The 15902-nt window shown below is 38.5% G+C and overlaps 2 protein-coding genes across 2 annotated transcripts in view; one reads left to right on the top strand and one right to left on the bottom strand.

The window, feature by feature from the left end:
- The window catches only part of LOC140230845 (uncharacterized), a 50250-nt gene extending 43785 nt beyond the window's left edge, over nt 1-6465 (bottom strand). Inside the window, exons 1-7 of the mRNA XM_072310993.1 lie at nt 6343-6465; nt 5629-5756; nt 4909-5110; nt 3403-3669; nt 2589-2794; nt 1839-1970; nt 665-757 (exon numbers count right to left, since the gene is read on the bottom strand). Of these exons, the coding sequence (XP_072167094.1) occupies nt 665-757; nt 1839-1970; nt 2589-2794; nt 3403-3669; nt 4909-5110; nt 5629-5756; nt 6343-6445 (1131 nt within the window). The 5' untranslated portion in view covers nt 6446-6465. The remainder of the gene's footprint in view (nt 1-664; nt 758-1838; nt 1971-2588; nt 2795-3402; nt 3670-4908; nt 5111-5628; nt 5757-6342) is intronic.
- Nucleotides 6466-13512: 7047 nt separating this feature from the next.
- LOC140231048 (uncharacterized) lies at nt 13513-15796 on the top strand. Its single transcript, XM_072311201.1, has 3 exons — nt 13513-13790; nt 13945-14042; nt 14587-15796. Exons 1-3 carry the CDS (start codon nt 13638-13640, stop codon nt 15794-15796), a joined length of 1461 nt encoding a protein of 486 aa, XP_072167302.1. The 5' UTR covers nt 13513-13637.
- The last annotated feature ends 106 nt before the right edge of the window (nt 15797-15902 follow it).

The following is a 15902-nucleotide window of genomic DNA, read 5'->3' as shown; positions in this document are numbered from 1 at the left end:
CCAATGAGGACAAGCTGATTTTGCAACAACACGCACTTGCCACAGACACTTGCCCCAGTATTCTGGGGACTTGTCTTCAACGGGTTAAAGAGAAGGCTATACATGTAGCAACTGTAAGTTTGAGCTTGCACCAGTCATGCTTTGCCCAGTGCATCTGTGTAGTAGGCCAAGGCCAGATATCCATTAACCAGTACCCTCCCTACGCACAGCATGATGTTGGTTCTATCTGCCAAGGTGGGGTTTGGGCGCCATTCTGATATATGCAGGGATACATTATACAACTGTATCTTTGTACCATGTGTGTGTGTGTGTGAAAGGATAGAGTACAAACAACCGACATAAAGTTGGCTTGTGGTAAGTAGACATGTCTGCATGTAAAAATCCTAACAGAAGTCACAAATAAGTGTGCATCTATCTTACTAGGTATGCATCTAACCTGATATAACTCTGGTATATTATCTTCTTCTTGAAAGCAGTTTGTCACTTATGTTTGTTACTGCATCAAATTGACATGTGAGATGGAAGTATGATCCCCTTTCAATGGAGTGTTTTTCACTTGCAGAGTTCAAGCTATCCACAAAAGCGAAAAACACATACTGCATATTCTCACATTACTCAGCTTTAATACACGTTCTCATTTGATGATTGCTTCACATTTTCTCACCTTTTCTTTCTCCAATCTCTCAATTTCCACTTTATTGATGATTAAGAGTCTCTTCTTCTCCTTCATCAATTCCTTGTTACGTTGGCTCAGACTCTACAAGTTGATGAAAGGACAAAAGAAGTGAAGAAAATCATTGTAGATCCAGGTTATGAATATTTCACTGAGAACAGTGACACTATATTTCATCATTTTCTAATAATAATAATAATAATAATAACAATTGTTTTGGATATAAACTCCAAATTTTATTGTCCAAGAAAGGAAATTCTTTTTGCCCAATTGATTGTGGGCCCGGCAGCCACTGAGCAGCGCCAGATCGACGTTGCTCTAACCTTTTCAACTGTTGAACAGCAAACAAGGTAGCAGCAACTCCCATCTTTTAACGTCTTTTGGTATGACGCGGCCGGGGTTTGAACCCACGACCTCCCGATTGTGAGGGCAGCCGCTCTACTCACTGAGCCAACACATCTGAAGTTACATGTATCTGATAAAGCTTCTTTGTAAATTAATGTGAAATGAACTGAGAACATGAGGAAAGGCTCAGCGGCCCTGTGGAAAGAGAAAATCCCTTTTACATGTACATATTCCCATAATATAGGCACAATCAACAAATTGTACCAGCACAAGAAAAGAGTATGTATATACACTCATATTACACTTCTACCAGAGAGGATGCAAAGATTATTTTAAAGTAATCAGTACTAATGCAATATGACTTTTGAAACTTCAGTTATTTCACAAAATAAACATATTTCACATCATACTGTAAAACATGATATATTCGCGGCACGAAATTTTTGCGAATTGGAGCCGACAGCCTTTTTCGTGGCATGAAATTTTCGCGAATTGCCACTGGCGTTCAATGCATATAGTGGAGACAAGAAATTTCGCGTGCATTTTAATTTTGTGAATCTTGGCGCTCGCGAAATTCACGAAATTAAAATGCACGCGAACATTTCTTGTTTTACAGTATATATATCCAAAAAAACAACAACAAACTTTGCAGATAATAAGGAACTAAATGTGTGCACACTTGTTGCCATGTTTGGAAGAAACATAGACATTGATGAAAAGGTTAGATTTATGCTCATGGAAGAGGTAATTCTATCATCATAAATATAGTTTTCATTGTTTATCTTTATCCATCGTCCTCTCTGTCTGTCATTGCCCTTACCAGTAAAGTCTGCTCCCAGTAAGACTTGTGGCTGTCCAGCTCCTTACGGTGTACCTCAATGACTTGCCTAAAGGTCACAACCTTCTCCTTGTACTGCTGCCTTAGACTCAAAACAAAGACATTGAACTGGTCCTGCAATAAACATACACAAAAAAAACATGGATATCACCATCTTTTCTGACATATCACTATCAACTTTGATAACATGACTGAACAAAACTGCTTATAACTTCCTACTCTTAAAAACAGTAATTTTTTGTTGGTATCTAACCATTAAAACTTCAAAGTCCCAGAGTTTCTACAAGATGAGTTTTGCAATAAGAAAAGATATCTGATGCTGTGGAAACAAAATGGGACCATCAGCTTGGTGCAAGCAACATGTTGGACACGTTTATGGCAACTGGCTAATAAGCCACACTAAGCTTTTTCATCAGCATTCAGTAATTCACCCAAACATGATATACTTAAATCGTTACTTGCCCGCACAAAGGCCACCATTGGTAAATTTGGTACAACTAACTTTTTATCCGCGACGTTATAGGCTAGCCACCTCAGGTGTAGAAATGTGCCACAGTCTAACATTAACATTATGTTGACATGATAGGTAGGCTATTCATTGACAGTGACTTTCCAGACATTGATGCCAATCGGCAAAGAAAACACTCCAGAGTGCGTGCCAACCAGCGAACAAAGCACAGTCAGGGTTAATATGATGCAACACCCTGTGATGACTTCCTCCAGTTGACGTACCTGTGTCTGGTCCTCTATCTGCCTGTAGTTGTCCTGGATCTCGTGGACGATGCGGATGTGGTTGGTTTTCATCTTCTTCATGTCCTCCATCACCCTGGCGATGCAGTCCCGGGCATAGACAAATGGGACGTAGGCCTGCTGCTCATGCTCCATCTGAGGAGGTTGTATCTGGGCGCGGGAACCCCTGGAAGCAATGCTCCGATTATCTGGAAGGTAAATTCAGAAATCTGTTATGTTCTTGCATACCGTTCTCGTGTACGATTTTTGCTTGTTTTGTTGTGTTGTTTTGTTTTTACTAAAAGGCATCTCTGTTTTATTTTCATAATATGGAGCATTACAACAATTGGCACATTAAAGAAACATACTACTAAAAGCAAAATCAATTGACAAACAAGTGAGTTATCATTCAAGTAAACTTACTTAACCCATTCCCTTCTGAATTCTGAAATCACCATAGATTTAATTCACAGACCACCAGGTGATCCCTTATGGAACAGGTTAACATGTTGACTATGTTATAACAGGCTCTAATAATTATTGTGCTATACAAAAATGCGCATGAAATATTCCATGAATACATTTAAGTTGTGACCCTTGCCTTGGACCTTAATTAAGAAGGGACGCACAAATATACACACATATTTACACTCACTGGTACATTACACCACAGAAAAGAGAAAAGCTGTGCCAGTAATTCAACAAAACTGAACAAATAAAACAAACTAGGCTGAGTTTCACACAGTACCAATGAGGCTAGTAATGTTTCTGCTAAGCTACATCATGAGAATGCAGAGCAAGAAGTGTCTCACCATACCTGGCTCTTGTCTTGGGGTGGTGACAGGCATAATGGCAGGGGATTTCCTCCCATCCGTTGTCCTAGAGGGACCCGATACCAGTCCATCGATCCTATGTTCCTCTGAGGCCTCTTTCACACTGATAACAGAGCGCATGCTGGGAACACTGCCCGTGTGACCCCCTTCGCCGGGGGTGCGTGTCCGTGACACACTGCGGGTCTTGCCCGCTGTCTTCGGCCGACCATCGGAATCATCATGGAGATCAACCTGACTGTTATCACTCCAGGCTGAAAGGGGAATGAACAGGAATGTGACTTCATCATATCATTTCATGATATGGTTTGCTCCACACAATACCAACACTTTGGAAACTTAAGAGTTTGATCTTAAGAAATAGAGTACTACAATGAGTTCATTTTGTTAAAATTTGAGAAAACATTAAGATACTTAATATACAATAACTGTACATGCAATTGTGTAATGCAGCTGATAAAATCATTTTTCCAAGGAGTTGTTACCTGGCAAGCAGTTCCAGTAAATTCAAATACAACTTACAAAAACTTTCATTCGTTTTAGTATAAATGAAACAGAAGTTTTATAAATAAACACAGTTCACTCTAAATTGACCTTGATGCTTTCATAACTGGCAATATTTCACTCTTTTTCTTCCAAATGGCCACCTACCTGGAGAGAAACCCACAGAGAAAGAAAGGAATCTGTATATATAAAATACTTTATTTCCTTTGCAAATTAAAGCATGTGATGAATATTCCTAGGATACTACCTGCCCACAGGCAGGTAAGTACAAGAAAAGAAATACAGTGGACCCGGTCCATCACACCACAATTGACAGTTACACAAATATATACATGTATACAAGTACATTTACAAACAAACATGATACATGAACAGCTGTTTCAGGATGAAAAAGAAAAAAAAAAACACTAAAATGAACTTATACCAGCATACATTTAACCTAGGAAATACACACACACACAAATAACTCTAATCATTCGTTCAATTGTACGAATCTACCGAAATTCACTACCAATAAATTGCATTAAATCCACCCAACATAATCATAATTATTTCACATCCAATATTATAGAAAAAACAGGAAAATATACATAATGATAAATACATATGCAGAAATATAAATGCTATAAATATACGTAACTAACAATACAAAGGGGGAAAATCAAAATGGACACAACCGGCCCATAAATAATTACTGTATATAAACATGATATTATCTGGTGGAGACTAAGTCAATAGCTATTATGTCAAGACATTTGCATGGCAAGTGCAATCTTAGGAGTACATTTGAACACATGCCAATTATATGATGTTGAGTTTGTTTCATATGAAATGATTTCACCAATATTGACCAGAGATGCAGATTCAAATCGAACGATCTCTATCTCCAACCCTCAATTTGCAGTACATTTGTGTTAGAATAATCTACAAGTATGGATCTTCGAGTATTGTACGGAACATCTTGTGGAAGCCTTGCACAGTAAACTAACCTTCAACGGGTTCTACGACCGGTGAATGGACAGCAGGACCATTCACGTCGACGTTTGGTAACTCTTCATCCGTGGGCATCACTCTAGCCTTCTTCTTTCCCATGATGCCGTCCAGCGGACTCAGTCGCCCGCTGCTAGGGGTCAGAGGTCTATCCAGGAGGTTGCCTGGACTGGGGGCACGCGGTGACACAGGGCGATCATCCTGAGCATAAATCAGTGAAATAGTAGATAATTAAACATGATGCAGGAGTTTGTATCAAAAAAGGTCTATAACTTGTCGTAAGACACAAAACTTTTGAGCTGCATATCAATTTGGATAAGAAGCATAGTCAAAACATTTTTCTCATGTCAGAAGAAGTTGCAGCACAAACTTTTACGATCTACTACGGTGTACAATGTACTCTGCCATACACTTGCAGACATACAGCAATTACACTGTGCACTACATTATGCTAGGGAATTTCAAATGCAAATGAACGAGAGTGTTTATGTGTGTGTCATGAGACACATGCTCGAGTATACTCGGGACTAGTCTTCAACGAGACACATGCACTATCATTACTGTAAGACCAGAAACATTTGTGGCAAGAAGCTTTCACGAATTGGAGCCAACTGCCTTTTTTGTGGCACAAAACTTTCACGAATCTTGGCTCTTCGCGAAATTCACAAAAGCTTCAAGCACACAAAAATGTCTGGTTTCCAGAAAGTAAATGTACTTACCTGAGTATCTGCCCCATTGTCTAGTTCCCTGACAGATATCACACTGCCTGCTCCAGGTGTGAGGTGCTGGATGGGAGTTGTGACCCGTTCAAGTTCTCCTTCCCCGTCGAGGTCTTGTCCTACCCATGCTGAGGTGGAAAGGGTGAAGAACCAAGACAGATATTAAGATGTCATAACATTCATATTCAACAAAATCATGCATGCAATAGGAAGTTAAGGCTTCTACCAACCTATTGCATGATCATTCCCGACTGATGAAAGTTTTCTGCAAAAACCATGCATGCTCTACTATCCAAAATTGATCTGTGGGAATGAATCTTGGTGTAAAGTGAAACTGAGTGCTCTCGACAAATAAAGTTTTTCATAGAAGTATTAAATATCTACCATCATATAATACTGTCTGGTGAAATACGCTGAGTTTGAAAAGATCACTCATCATACATGAGTCACAGGCAGAATTAGTGACGTGAGGTTGTCATATTTTGTATCCACCGATTTCTTGATTTCCACAGAGTAATCAAGTCACAAATTGTGCTAGTCTACAAATGTAGTATGTATGATTTGGGCAATGACAAAATTCAGAAAATTTCACCTGTAAGATCTTGCAAAATATTACATCGTGCAAGCTTGTAATTTTCAGCTCTGAATTCTTTCAGTGCATGACTCAGGTTTGTTCCTGCATTACAAACCATTGCGGAAAAGTGTCACACTTACAGTTGTGTGAAGCAGCTGAAGGCGGCCGCTCCAATTCTGTTGATGGGGTGACTTTAGGCGTTGTTCTCTTTTTAGGTTTTGCTGGTCTCTGGACAGTCGCCATGGTTTAAAAAAAAAAAAATGCTATCCAGCAAAAGTGTTCATGTACGCAGAGTGCCAAGTGTTAATCTGCAGAGAAAGATAAAGAATCAAAGTGTTAAAAGTTTAAATACATTAAACAGTATGCTCTTATTGTCTATATTTAGAATAAATGGAATACAAAACAGCAGACTGGTTCTTCCCAATACAATGTACATGTATGTAGACTCTAATAAAAGATTTTTTTTTTCATTTCTATTTCTAAACAATGAGGATAAGACATTTAAGTTACAGCTGAATAAAAACAAAACAAAACAAAACTTGTCCCACTGCTTCCAAGGTACAGAACTTTATATCCTCTATAAAGCAAGGTTAACATTGCATGCTGTCTATCTAGTGCAGAGCTACCACGTCTCACGCATTCTGCGTGAGATTTACACATTTAGGGTCCGTCTCACGATCTCACACATGGCACCCATTTTTCTCACGCATCGGGACCATTAGCTCAAAGGATTAAAGTGATAGTTGCAATTGGAGGTATACACTTCCCTTTTGTCTGTCAAAAGTAAGTAAAAAATAGTCACCATTATTAAAGATCGCACCATTATGAGCTAAAAATTGAAAAAGCCCCTCACACGTAGAAGATTTTGCAACCCCCTTTCTTCAGTACACAGCTAGTCTATACAATACACGTAGTCTGCTTCCTTGAAACTTGAACTTACATTCTCACAGAACATTGGGTAGATCATAGATTTATACTAAATTATAATTTAGTGTGTGTCACAGGATCAGGATGCATGATGTGCTATTTACTTTCCAGACAAGTGAAGGGCCTGTAGGAATGTACCACTACTCACTAGACCTTTCTACTAATACTATGTGATAAGAACTACATAATACAATTCCACTTTGTACTCCCAAGAACATAGGGGTCTCGGCAAGAATGAGGTCTCCCATTCATGTGTTCATTAAAGATTTTAGTAGCACATCCCGGCCCCCATACCATGGCCATGCCATTGCCCCAACTGTGACACCACTCTACAATAATTTAGGGCGTAGAGTAGCGGACCCAGTTTGCGGCAGGTTAAGGCCTTTTCAAGGGTATATTTAGTAGTATTCTGGTAAAACGGGCAACAGAAATTAAATTTCTTTTTTTTTTCATTGGAAGAGGTACCAAAGGCCTCTTGACACTGCATTACAATTTTGTATGGTGGACAATTACCCTAGTCATAATAATCAATTTTATGTAGAAAATTTGCAACCACCAAGAGGACCCGGTTTGCTGCAGGGGGGTCCAGTTTGCAACACCCCACACAAAAATGTCCCATGATTTCTTCAAACATTAAAATTTTGCAAAAGCCAAATATTTTTTGACGGTCCAACTAGTTTTCAGCTTGTTAGAACCACAGGGCTGCCAACTCTCACTCATTGAGAGTGAGACTCACTCATTTTGGTCCTTTCTCACTCTAAAACTTTATTTCATTTGCATGCATTTCTATTGATCTCACTCATTTTGACTCCTAAATTACAGCATTGGCCTACAGTATGGGAGTCTCACTCTCAACTGTAGTTTCCAATGTTGGCAGCGCTGAGAACACTTTATTTGGATTCATTATCTCGATCCTTCACAATTTCATAGTTTTTCAAGATCGCATGTATTTAATCAACTTCCATGTACCCATTTTGACATGTATATAGCGCTATGTGTGTAAATTCCATCCTGGGTGCCGCAAACCGGACCCATCCCCGACATTTTGGTCATGCACTGTTGCAATCCTCAAAACTGACAAAGGAAATGAATTTTAGAATATTTAACACAGTTACACAAGGAATCCTTACCATGCCAGGCCTCTTTTGATAGTAAGATTTTGTATAAAGATACAAACAAGGGATGATGGTGGTTGCCTAGCAACAGAACAAAATCTTAACGTTTTGTTAAGAAAGTCGTAACAGTTACTCGTTAGAAATAACTTTTTTAAAAAGAGCGTGACACAGAACTCAGAAGGTTTAAATTAGAATTATGAAGGCCATCGTCCAAGTTATTTCATGATTCCGGTATCAAAAGAAAGCTCTTCACAACAGTTGCTCTTCAAATAAAACAATTTAGAAAAAAAAAAAAAAAAATATCCTTCTACTTTTGAAGATATGGTTGGATATTCCTAGGGGTGCCGCAGTCTGGTGCCCCGACTCTAACGTTAACGTTACATGTTTCAAGTTCATGCATTTGATAGGGTCTAGTCTAATCAAGTCCAGGATTCATTTATCTACATCTAACGTAACTGTTACATGATCTAGACCTAGAACTCTTAGTCTTATCTAAATAACAATCTAATAGACCTACATGAATATTGATTGTCAGTCCGGAAGCATTCTTACGTCGTCGTAAATGCACAGACTGACGTGACAGAGCTCTAACATGTTACATCCAGACCCTGTTGCGAAATGGTGTGGTATAACACGTAATGTTAGATCTACGGATAGGAGACTCCTTATGATCAATTAAATTTACAGTACGGTATACCGCCTCCATCAGCATCACATTATTCGCTGGTGTTTTGGTGGAAAATGTTCTGTACTCACCGTTACTCATTCTCAAAGTAATCGCGGAAATGCTTAGTAAACCATCCCCCAATATCACGGATCTGCAGTCCTTCAAGATAAAGAATCATCGTACCAGGAAGCATACGGCCATATTGGTTCAGCGTGTACCAGTTGCCTGGCAAAACTCTCTTTATTTACGGTGCGACGTCACTCACCTGTTTGTTATGCTAATGAGGGTATGGTTCCCTTCAATCGCACGGATGGGCACACTTGCTTGTCAGACGGATAAAAATACATCATCATGCGAAGTGAACATAAAGTATAGGATCGACCTATAAGTCGAGGGTCCGTGTGTGTGTGGCTTCGCTGTTGTTTTGTTTTTCTTTTCCTTCATAAGTATATCATACACCCTGTGTTATGAGTATTTCATTTCTTTTTCTATTTAACTTATTTTTTTTAAGGATAAAGGATCAACGCAAACCATTAATTCCTCATCTTATCCGTTCTTTCTCGATCTCTTATTGATCTCCCATATCTTTCTTGGTCTATCTGTATAATGCATACTCTTCTCATCTTTATCTCTAGGTAACGGGGTCTATCTCAATTCATTAAGGGGACGGTATCTAGTATTGGTGGAGATGAGGATTGAGCTTAAATTAACTCTTTTAATTACGAGATACTAAGAAACCACTTATGAAATGTTACAGAGGATACCATTCAAAGAGGAATTCAAAGTTTATTTCTATGAAAAAAAAAATGATTTTGATTAATGGATGAGATATAAAAAAAAAAGTAAAACAAAGATATATAGGTCCTACAAATAAAAGGTGGGTCCCACCTTTTATCAGGATTTGTTTAATTTGGACATTATTTTCAGCCATCTTAAGACCAGTTTTAATCGAATAAACGTTGAATTCCCTACGGAATCACATGCTCTTTCATATTTCATAAGAGGTTTTCATTATCTCACCACACAAAAATAAATAAATAAATGAATAAGAATAGGAACATGACTCCTGACGGTCTCAACCAGAGCATATTCCTTTAATCTTGCATGTTATATCTTCCTCTTCTCAAGTGCAGTTATGGTGAGATTCCTTCCTCCCCCATCTCTCCCTCTCTCCCAGTTACTCCCTCTCTCTCTCTCTTTCTCCTCTCTTCGTGGCTCTTAGATCACTTTTTTTTTTCGAGCCCACCTTATGATCAGGACAATAACATATTGTTGTCATTCGCCTTTATAATGGAGGAAAACAATGGAGAGGGGAACGTCCCCCACAATAAGAACGAGATTGAAAAAAAAAAAAAATGAGCAAATTAAAAATATACAGCTAGCGTAACAAGATAAGAATTCGCACTGTGGATTTCATTGTAATTCAAGAAGTTGGTAATATGGCATACGAAAAAGAAAAAAAAAAAGATGTTGCGTGAACTATAGGTGCGAAATGAGATTCAATTAAGGAATTCTGAGTATGGAATGTGTAATATGGCGATTGTTTTGTACTTGTATAATATTGAGAATCTGCCCTTATCACTGTTGACGCTTTCAGATGTTCATTCTTAAGATTTGAGTTGTAATAAGTTATGCGTAATCAATCACTGGAAAAAAATAATCATACACGTATAATTCTAGTTATTGTGATTGTAACCTGGGTATATGTATGTGCGTTGGTTACTGTGGTGCCATAAAGCTTAAAAAAAAATTTTGTATTTGTGTGTCATCTTTTCTGAGTACAGGGTGCATTCCACATGGAATTATACCTGAGGGGCCCACATTCTACGAGCTTTGTCTTTTTACTGGGTCCCTTCATTTTCCGATGTTTTGCCTATTACTATATCGTCTTTATCACTTCAGTCAGTCAGTTTTCATGAGTTGGTATTGTTACTCCAAGGTTCCACAATTATCATATTTTTTCTCAATTTACTTTGTTGTGATTATGCAACCTTATTCTCTGTTATCAAAGAAAGTGATACGTTTATGTTCTTTTCGAAAAATGAAATAAAATTTGAATTGAATTGAATTGAATTAAACTACTGTTTCATTATAATATTTCCTTTACGCGAATAAACGTGTTTTGTTGATTCTTCTTTTGTAAGTACTAAGTAGTGTATTTTTGTGGATGTGTCTCTCCAACAAAAATACATTTGAATCTGTCTCTATTATGTAGGTCCTATATTATATTGTAGTTAATTATCTCAAGATCATGTGCTAGTAGTAAGTTTGGTCGTTAGCAACACATGTGCTAAAAGGAGATCCGTGACGCCTGTGCGACACGTGCCTACTGCAAAATGCAAGGTAAACATTATTACTGAAACAAAAGAATGCAAAAAAAAAAAACGACAAACAACAACAACAGACACTATCTCCGAAACTCCACTGAAAAAAAAAAAAGATCGCGTCGTGTCCACGATGCGCACTTATAATAGTATTCATTTCTAATCGCGTTTTCATTATGACGACATAGTGTAATCTTGCGCGATTTGCTGCTGATGTTAGCTCCACGGCAACATCCACTACACACAGAATCTCTTTTGATTTTGTTCGTAGAAGACGGCTTGCTGTCAATCTTCCGAACTCTTCGAGTTTTTGCGAAGTTATTTCTACTCTTGCCAGTAAGTGTTTGTCAACAGTTCCACGTAGTAAATTTGAATCATTTTGATACGTCAACATATTTCCCCACCTAAAACATAATAAACGATTATACATGAGAGTAGTTTAGTTCATAGAAGCAAAATTTTGTCAAATAACATTATTAGGTTTGTATGTATCCATGCCGCTGAATTCTAGATATTATGTCATTGCAAATGTATGTAATATGTTCATCTTACCGCATAAATAGCGAGTTGATATTTACATGATGAATTTTCAATTTCAAAACAACAACAAATAAGGTGTAGATTCACGATAAGCTACGAGTTTCGACAGAATGCACTGAATATAGCATGTCACAGAATGATCTCGGGACTAAATTAGGACATGTGAAACAAACAGGTATAGAGATTGGTATTATTGTGAACATTTCAGGGTGAATATCATCGATATGATTCACACGGCAAATACTCGTTACTGGCTGCGTTGTCTTGGCCTCAGCTGTAACGGCTTTCTGCGCACACAGCCTGACTTCCATGTAAGTATGGACAAATTTTAGTCTGCTAATATTTACCTCGAATTTTATTAATATTAAATCAGCATTCAATTAAATTTGTAATCGATATACCACATCAAATGTATTATTGCTATTGTGCAATGAAAGAAAGACATGCATCGATTATGTTTGTTTGGGTTTTTTTTTTTTTTTTTGTACACGTTTATGGTTTATGGAACGAAGCCAGTTACTTGTTGAAATAACAAGTAACTGTTTATTACAAGGTAATAAACAGTGTTAAAAGGTAAACTTGGTCTTAATCTGAATACATACCACTGGTAATCATAATACAATTTGTATAACCAAAATGCCAATCAAAATAACGACCAAAGATTTCAGCACTTGGTTGTAACGACTTCATGCATGGAAATATTAAATCAGCATTCAATTTAATTCGTAATCGAACATTGTTATACTACCTTACATGTATATATGCCTCATTACTATTATGCCTCGTGCAGAGAAAGAAAGAGATGCGTCGATTATGTCATTTTTAGACACGTTTATGGAAGAACTTAGTTTCGAGGTAATATAAGCTGTGTTAAAAGGTAGACATTATTATATTGGTCATAACTTGAATACAAAGAACTGCTGAATATAAACAATGTTAAAAGGCAGACATCATATAGGTCATAATTTGAATAGATAGTTATACAACGAATAGCCCAATCAAATGACCAAAGATTTTCTGTTGTTATCAGCACCTGGCTGTGTATTTCTCGGGAAGGCTCCTTGTCAAGTACAAGACCGATGCCGAGAGAAGGAATGCGTTTTCAAGGCAGCTTAAGGTATCCAAAGCTTAAGTCTTGCATATGCTTCCTTCGGTATCAATACTAATATCGGCGTCATCATTATGTTATATTCAATATAATTATTACTTCTGTTACGTCTTTTATTAGCATGTAGAACTCGGATTTTTCCTCACTTTTTTTTATTTCATTATTTTTTTTTCTATCTTCAATATGTCAGAAATCATATCAGAAATGATTGAATATCATCTCTCATTAAAACACGAGTCTTACGAGAGTGAGTGATCCAAATGAGTAGAAATGTTTCTTTCTTTTTTATTTCCCAAATGTATGTTACCATATCGACTATAACCCTCTGAAAATACGCTTTGAGAAAATGTGATTCTGTGTAAACATAGTTTATTTAGATACTAGCTAGTCTTTGATTTTCAATCAGTAATTGAAGACAATTTTCAAAGACGCAAACGCAAAGAATAGTAACTACAATGATTTTGAAATGATAACTTAAGATTGCATGAGTAGATAAACATAAGCAATAGTATTGTGCAGTAAACATACCAAGAAAAAAAAAATGTACATAGATACGACATACAGTAAATATCAGAGATAATTGATTGCAGGAAACCACCATCGTGAGCTATAAAGCTTGAAAGGGGTGGAGCCTCAATACATAGGATAATGTAAGTTACATCACCGGCTCAGCATTATGTCATTTAACGTAGCCATGTAACATTGTATTACATCTCAGTGGTTTATATCTTTCCTACACAATCTGGCTGTCCGAATGGGCGTGGCCATCGATGGAGACGATCTCCATTTGTTACACTGTATCACTCAGATGTGGGAGGAATCTGAGCGAATCAGGATTGAAATGGAGGTCAGGTTGGCGGCCGCGGAGTGGAGAGAGTGTCAGGCAAAGCGGGCTCTTTCAAGCCAAGTAAGGAAAAGAGTGACAAACTTTTAACAAACTTGGCACAGTAAAGTGTGAGAACACTGTGAAATGAATAACAAAAATACATATCTAACTGCTCAGTGTGTTGTCTTCAAATTTGACTTTGTTGTTGTTTTTTATTGTCGTTTTTGTTCTATAGGCCGGTTCTGCCCTCTTAGCGCCTACTTTGAGGAATTCATCCATCAACCTGAGAAGTTGTAGGACCATCAACCCCGCACCATACCAATCACCTGTCCAGTAAGTTTGCATTCATGATTTGGCACTTTCAATTTCGTTCACTTCAGTTCAGCCCCCCCCCCCCCCACCTCCCCCGGACAATTAGACGTTATAGCATGTATTGGCATATCATTTTAATTTCATCTTTCCTCGCACATCATACTGTTGATTTCGTCAGATCTCAGATGGTATATTGCAATTGATGAAAACAAACAGGAGTTTAAGTCAAATTACGAAAAATGAAGATGTAATCATTCTTCATAATTGCAATGTTCTATGATGCGTTAAGACAGACAATGGGCAATGGCTCTATGATGCGTTAAGACAGACAATGTTAATCACAAACTCAATGTTTATGTCGATCAGATTTCTATTCTATATTCATGCCCGTCGAAAAGTTAATACATAGGAGAGTGCCTCTTGAGCAATTCCAAGTTAAAGTTCACCTAAGATTGTGAAAATTCTGGGAAGACTTTACTTCAAGTACATGAAGTAAATTTTTCTTCTTTGTTTGTTTGCGGAATAACACCAGCATCTCTGCTTTCGTTTGTTTTATGTTATGCAGTGAACCTGCAATTAAATTCATCACCAGACGTCCCCGAAGACCACATTGCACTTCTACAGGAAGTTCACCATCTCCTGGAGTCATATCCCCCACCCCATCGTCGTCTTCTGACTCCGGGACCGTGTCATCATCAGCACCATCACTACATTTTTGTTCATCGGTTCGCAGTGTGACATCAGTAGGGCAAACCAGTCCTTCGCCTCAACATCAGAGTCATTCTTCATGTTCTGGACTTGTGGTGGCACAGGCCACCCCATCACCAATCTGGGGTGTAGCTCTTTCTGGACTAGCAACATCTGCAACCCCTTCTACCATTTGGGGTGCTACTCCTCAGCAAAGTTCCTCATCAGCAGTAGCACCAGTAGCAGTAAGCATACCTCGCGGAAGTCTTCAATTTCAGGACCTTGTGCCTATGGACAACACAGGTTATCTTCGAGAGCTTGGACGAGGTACATTTGGAGTAGTTTATCTCATGAAGCACTTGCAGTCTAAGACACCTGTTGCCCTAAAGCTCTTCACTCTTCCGTCAAAGTCTGACCCCGATCATTTTCAAAGGGTGAAGGATGACATCGACAAGGAGGCTAACATGTTATTAACCTTTTCTTCACACCCGGCATTTCCAAGATTTTACGGTTCGTTCAGGATCGACAATGAACATTGGGGGATAGCAATGGAGTTCGTCGGAAATCACCTGACCGGAAAAACGACTGAACTGTATGAGGCCCTGCACGGTGGGCAGTCGTCACTTTCACCTAATGAGTGGCTGCAAATAGCTGGAGACATCTCCAAGGGCCTGGAATACATTCACATTCAATCTTTCTTACACAATGACCTGAAATCTGATAACATTCTCCTCCATCAAGATCAAAATGGTAAATGGCGAGGTAGACTGATTGACTTGGGATATCTATGTCATCAGTCATCACCTCTCTACTACCAATTTACAGATGCCCAGAAGCAGGACTACCTGAAGGGTAATTGTTTTCCTCACATAGCGCCGGAGTGTGCAGTGCTTGATGACGGGACATCGATTCAGAGTGATATTTTTCAGCTGGGCAGGCTTCTGAAGAAAATTGGCGATGTATCCTGCCTTCAAGTGCTTCACAGACTGGGAGAACATTGCACTCAAGAGAGCCATTTGAGGAGGCCGTCTATGGTAGAGATCTTGAACAGCCTTGCTAATATGGTCATTCGAAGGCAAGCTCCGTAGGTCTCGATCCTTGGTAAAAGAGCGGGCTCTCCATACCAGTTCTCTGGGAGCCATGTGACACGGGCACTGGAGCTTCCCTATCTGCTCAGCTAGCATCCGAGCCCTT

This window comes from Diadema setosum, chromosome 7 (assembly GCF_964275005.1).
Source record: "Diadema setosum chromosome 7, eeDiaSeto1, whole genome shotgun sequence".
NCBI lineage: Eukaryota > Metazoa > Echinodermata > Echinoidea > Diadematoida > Diadematidae > Diadema > Diadema setosum.
The sequence above is the reverse complement of the archived record's forward strand: the minus strand, read 5'-3'. Positions and strand labels throughout refer to the sequence as shown.